The following is a 6000-nucleotide window of genomic DNA, read 5'->3' as shown; positions in this document are numbered from 1 at the left end:
ATCCCTGTGAAGTTGGTTGGGCTGAAAGAGAGAGAGACTGGGCCAAGGCCAGCCAGTGACCCTCGTGGTCGAGGGGGGATTCGAACCGGGGTCTCGCCGGCCCTCCTCTGACCAGCCTCCCCGCAACCAGCATGGTTGCTCGCTCGAGCCACGGTTGCGCAACGGTCACGCCAGCCCGACCCGGCCGGGCACCCTCCAGCTCTGCTGGACTACACCTCCCAGCATCCTCCAGCCAGCCCGTCTGGGGATGCTGGGAGGTGTAGTCCAACGCACTTCTGGCCACAGAATGGTAGCGTTGGAAGGGGCCTACAAGACCATCGAGCCCACCCCCCGCTCAGCGCAGGAATCCGAGTAAGGCTGCGGACGCGCGCGCCTGGCGTCACCGCGCGCGCCTCCCTCCCATGCGTTTCCATGGTGACCGCTGCCCGGCGCTTCTGAGCAGGGCGGGGCGGGAGGCTTCCGGCGCGCCAGGATGAGCACCGCCCCGCCCCGCCCCGCCCCGCCCCCTCGGCGTCATGGCGGCGCCCGTTCTTGGAATCACGTGAGCGAATGCCGCCTGCCTCCGGCGCGCGGGCCTTGGCGCTGTTGCTAAGCCGCGCGTCTCATCTTCCGCCTCCTGCAGGCCCCAAGAGGCCCCTTTATAAAGCCCTTTCATGGCGCTGTCGGGTGGGGGGCCTCTCTCGCCGGTCACAGTTGCTCTTCCGCTGGGCCGCTCGCCTCGCTAATGCAGCCCGAGGAGGCAGGTCCCTGCCCCGAGGCCATCTAAAAAGCCCTCTGACATGGCACGAGGGAGGCCGTGGGCAGAGGAGGGGCAGGGAGAGGGCGGCCCCTCGGGCGTAGGGGATGCCGCCGTGCGCAGCTCCGCGAGCGGCGGACTTCGCCGGAATGGAGGCCCTCACGCCGCTCGTGCGTATTCAGGAGGGAGCCGCACGGGAGGATGGATGCAGTGTCTAGAAAGGCAGCCCGGTGGGCTCGGGCCCGGGAGGAAGACTTCGCACCCCAGGTCGGCGCGGCCTTTCTGGGCGATGGCCGCGGCGGTGCTCTCGGCTCCCTCGGCTGTTGTGAGAGTAACTGAGGGGGGAGGGGGGCCCGTGAAGCGCTGTCTGTGCTAAGAATACAGTGGAAATGAGTGCGTACTGAAAATAGCAATTATGCCCCCTTTCCCAAGGAGACAGCACGATGTGGCAAGCAGTTTCACTTGGAATACCTGCATTCTTCATATCATCAAGGAAAGATAGAACCTTAGAGGGTGCTAGCAGATCAACACTTGTAGTCCATCCAGTATAATACAGTAACTGTTGGTGGGCATTTCAGTGAGAAAATGGCTGGGTTCAGACATCATGGTCCTGGAATGAATCTTGTGCGTCTTCACATGTGCAGCTTCAGCACCACTATCCTGACTTGTTAAAGTACACTTTTTTCAGGAAACTATAATCTAACAAGCCAGGATTTCAGTGCTGAAGCTGGGCATGCAGGGGAGGAGGACAGGCAAGTGAGGGGCAAATGGCCACAAGGCTCATTCCTGGTCTAACGATGGGCTTTATTGGACCAGTATCATGATGCCTGAATCTGAAACTGACCAAAGTTAGATATGGCCTGTGCTACACCATGTATTTATGGGGACTTGAGCTTTTCCATGTCAGAGTTGGCTCCAGTTGGCTCAATTCTGCACAGCATTTGCAGAGGAACTTGGTGGGGGTGTCTTACTGACAAGCTGCTTTTGGATTTTGTAGGGCACAATGGACTTCTTGATTCTTTTCCTCATCTATGTGTTTCTGGTTCTGCTGAGCATTCTCATTGTCTGTATCTATTCTGGAAGGAAACAAAGCTTTCCTTCAAGATTTGTGACTTGGCTAACTCAGGTAAGAGAAGGCTGATTGTCTCAGGTTGTGGTACCATTCCCTTCTCTCCCCTCCCCTCCACCCCAGCTGCATAAGCCTCACTAATATGCTACTCATGTACAACCCCATCGCAATCAGGAAGGAAGGTTCAACTTACATTCACCATCACTGTTTCTAGCACTATGACAGTTCAGCTTCCATCACACTATTGTCTATTTCACGCTTCCTATAGTTCATATGCACAAAATTCAATCTGCATGTCCATCCCATTCTTGCATTTCCATATTGTGTGTAAAGGTAGTGTTCCCAGAAACCTTTGGCTTAGCTTGGGCACCATTCAGTTTCATGATGAAAAGGGAAATGCTTTTCTTGTGCCAAAGTATATCAGAGGTGGGCAACTTGTGTCCCTCCAGATATTTTGGCTTACAACCCCCATCATCCCTCACCATTGACTGTGTTGACTAGGACTAATGGGATTTATAGTCCAAAGCATCTGGAGGGTCACAAGTTGCCCATACCTGCCTTATGTGAAAGCATGCTAATTAAAGAAGCTAATTTATACAACATATAACACTTTTTCATGTAAAATATTTCAGCATATAGTTTGTACATATACCTTCCCTTGCCAAGATGTTTCTAACCCAGTGTAGTATGTATGTATGTATGTATTTATTTCATTTTTATACTGCCCAATAGCTCTCTGGGTGGTTCACAAAATTAAAACCACAAAAATACAACAGAAGATACAATATAAAATATAATAGATTTACATATAATAGAACTACAGAATAAAAATACAGCCAGAGTAAAACTAGTAGCGGTGCAGATATTTAAAATGCAATAGCAGATTTAAGACAGAGCCAAAAAACTGGAATGTTAAAATGCCTGGGAAAATAAAAAGGTCCTCGCTTCGCACCGGAAAGAGTCCAGATGAACCTCTGTAGGGAATTTGTTCCACAATTAGAATGCCACAGCAGAAAATGCCTTTTTCCTGGTAGCCACCTGCCTTACCTCTTTTGGCATGGACTCCTGGAGAAGGACCCCTGAAGGTGATATTAGGATCTGGGCAGGTACATATGGGAGGAGGCAGTCTTTCAGATAACCTGGCCCTGGACTGTTTAGAGCTTTGAATGTTAATACCAGGACTTTGAATTGGGCCCTGAAAGGGACTGGCAGCCAGTGTAGCTGGGAAAGTACTGTCATAATATGATCTCATTGGCCAGTCCTCATTAACAGTCTCGCTGCCCTGTTTTGGACCAGCTGAAGTTTCTGGACCATTTTCAAAGGCAGTCCCACGTATATTGCATTGTAGTATTCTAGACAAGAGGTTATCAAAGCATGGATAACTGTAGCTAGGCTCTCTCTGTCCAGAGAAGGGCATAGTTAGTATATTAGCCTAAGCTGATAAAAAGTGCTCCATGCCACTGAGATCACCTGTGCCTCAAGTGACAGTTCTGGGTCCAAGAGAACCCCCAAACTATGAACCTGACCCTTTAGGGGGAGTGCAACCCCCCCCCCAACAGATTGAACATCACCTAGCCAGGCAGACGAACGACCCAACAGTACCTCCATCTTGTCTAGATTAAGTCTCAGTTTATTGGCCCTCATCCAGTTCATTACTGTGCCCAGGCACTGTTTAAAGTTCTCAGAAAGGAACTGTTGAATTGGAGGGGAGAAAAGCCTTGTGCTGCCTGAACTTGATCATCTCACTTTCCTTTTGCTTAATCTGTTTGGCTCTACTGTAGGAGTCATGAATTCCTTCATCCTGTGCATGGCTCATAAACAGGCAGTGGTGTTGCAGCCCCAAGTGTATTAAGGGAGCAGTCCTGTGGCCGCTAGACAGCCATAGGACTTTTCAGTTTCAGAGCCAGTGCTCTGAGCTCGGTTCCCAGAAATCTGACTCCCTGCCCCTTCCCCCTCATCCCTGGCTCCATGCTTGGAAGAACAGTGCGGAGCGGACAAAAAGGGGCATTCCTGAGGGCGGGGACTGCGAAAACACTGTTGCAGTGCTTTCTATACGCTGTCCAGCCTCCTCCCCCCAGCTAGGCCACCGAAATCATCAGTCTAAGACACAAACGCAGGGTGGCCAGAGCATGGAGGAGAGAATCCCCTCTGTGCTCTGCCCACCCTGCATTGGATAGTCAGCTGCCTTCAAAGTTGGAGGTGGCCCGCTGTCCCCATAGGATTCCACCCTAAGTGTCTCTAATTGAGGTTAGGCTTCTCTTATTTTCTTTCATTTCTAGGTTTTTGAAGTAGAAATAGAACATATGCCTGCCAAATTGGATTATTTTTACCATCTCAGTTTTCATCAACCACCTTTGAAGGCTAAAATGACTCTTTTTAACAGGACAGGAAAGACTAATGTGTGTAAGCAACCAAAAATCCGTGCCTATGACTTGATGCATGAACCTGGCTCGAGTATACAAAGCCCTCTCTGAAAGAGCTGTGTGATGTGTGGGAGGTGTGGGGGTCAATCCTTTCCGTACTACTACTAGAATAATTTACACCTAATTACATCTCCTCACCCCTTATAATCCTCTTCTCTAGGCAAGGACCACTCCTTCCTTTGTGCTTCTGTCATCCTGCTCCTCACACCTGGAACCATTTCCATTTATTACTCCTATTATCACTTATTTCAGTTCAGCTTGATTTTCTCCTCTTTATTCACACAGCTAGCTCCTTCATTTTCTAAACATATCAAGGATTTTTTTTTAAATCGGTGACCGCTAGCTGTGAAAGCCAAAAGCAAATGACCCATCTTCTCTAGTTTGTCTCTTTTTTTTAAAGGAACATACATGTTAACATTTAACACAGTGCCTACAAATTTCCTTTTTCCTCTCATTTTTGAACACTCTCTAGTTCTAACGATAAAATGCAAGAGACTAAAGGCACAATTAAGCATGAAGCAGGAGGTCTATGATTAGGATCATGGGTGGCTTTAAAACCATATAGTGCAGCTTATCCTGTCACAGTGCTACAGGAATGAGAAAAACCTCTGCCTGCTGAAATTCTGCCTTCTGTGCCAGAGGCCCTGTCTATCCAGGAGAAGGGCTGTAGCTTAGTGGTAGAGTGCCTGCTTTGGTTCAGTCCCTGGCATCTCCAGTAGGACTGGGAAAGTCCCCCATCTGAAGCCCTGGAGAGCCCTTGCCATTGCAGTAGGCAATACTAACCAGTGGTTTCACTCCACATTAAGTAGCTTCCTATGTACCCATTTTCCATCGTGCCACCCTGTTTTATAGGAAACACAAAGGCTGTTCCTTGCATATAGCAGAGAAGATAGTAAACTTGTGTCTGGGTTGTACCACTTCAGACTATAGGTGGGGGATTCATGGCAGTGAATACTACATTAAAAAATTAAATCCCTACACATAGAAAACTGAATGCTATAGGAAAGGATTCTGGCCTACCCTTTGCACTGATATGCTAATATTCTGTGTGGATGGAAGTTTTTGTATGTCAGATCATTCAGTCATGTGAATCCCACCTGCAATCTGAAGTGGTGTTGTCCAGACTCAGGTTTTCCTCTTTATTTGTGAGAACTAGATCTGAATTCTTCCTTTTTTTTTTAGTCTGGGTCCTCCTCTCTTTCTCTTTGTCAAATTTTATTTTAATTCTGAGTTCAGGTTATTCTTTCATTACATCAGTCCAAATAAATGTGTCAATTAACTTCCATATTGCACCAAGTCATAAATACAAATATTAACAAAAAAAAGGTGTAATAAAGATCATCAAACTCATACCAGTTAAAGAGCCCTTAATAGTAAATAAGGTGGTATTGAATCCTGAACTTTCTTGTTTCCATTTAAAATAATGAGTCCTCATTTTTCTATAAAAGAATTATTTACTAACTGTCCTCTGACTTGAATGATATTATTTAATTTCATCGTAGAGGCCATATCCCGAACCCTCATGCACCAACTGCCAATTGTTAGAGGGTTAACTCTCCTCCACCTATAACTTATTGCCATATGGGCAGCTGTCAGTAAATGAATAGTCATATTCAAGTAAAAATACCAATGTGTCTAAAGAAAGCTTGACACGTACAATTTTAATAATTTTATCCTTTACTGTCCTCCAAAAATATGCTATATGGGGACAGGACCAAAAAGCATGATATATATATTTGTTCCACTGAAGTTCTTCCAGTTTCAAGACCAGA

The 6000-nt window shown here is 47.4% G+C and overlaps 1 protein-coding gene across 4 annotated transcripts in view; it reads left to right on the top strand.

The window, feature by feature from the left end:
* The first annotated feature begins 436 nt into the window (after nt 1–436).
* Nucleotides 437–6000, top strand: part of ZDHHC4 (zDHHC palmitoyltransferase 4) — a 12230-nt gene continuing 6666 nt past the window's right edge. For 2 of the 4 annotated variants that reach the window (XM_084819043.1, XM_084819045.1), the window contains exons 1-2: nt 437–541; nt 1734–1862. In XM_084819043.1, the coding sequence (XP_084675169.1) occupies nt 473–541; nt 1734–1862 (198 nt within the window). In that variant the 5' untranslated portion in view covers nt 437–472. Of the gene's footprint in view, nt 1004–1733; nt 1863–6000 lie in introns of all 4 variants that reach the window. The other 2 variants (XM_084819044.1, XM_084819046.1) reach the window with 1 other exon arrangement.

The sequence above is a fragment of the Heloderma suspectum genome, chromosome 12, assembly GCF_057233095.1.
Source record: "Heloderma suspectum isolate Gila_16-S chromosome 12, 16-S_ref, whole genome shotgun sequence".
In the NCBI taxonomy this organism is placed as follows: Eukaryota; Metazoa; Chordata; class Lepidosauria; order Squamata; family Helodermatidae; genus Heloderma; species Heloderma suspectum.
Note: the sequence above shows the minus strand (reverse complement) of the source record. Positions and strands in the feature narration are given on the sequence as shown.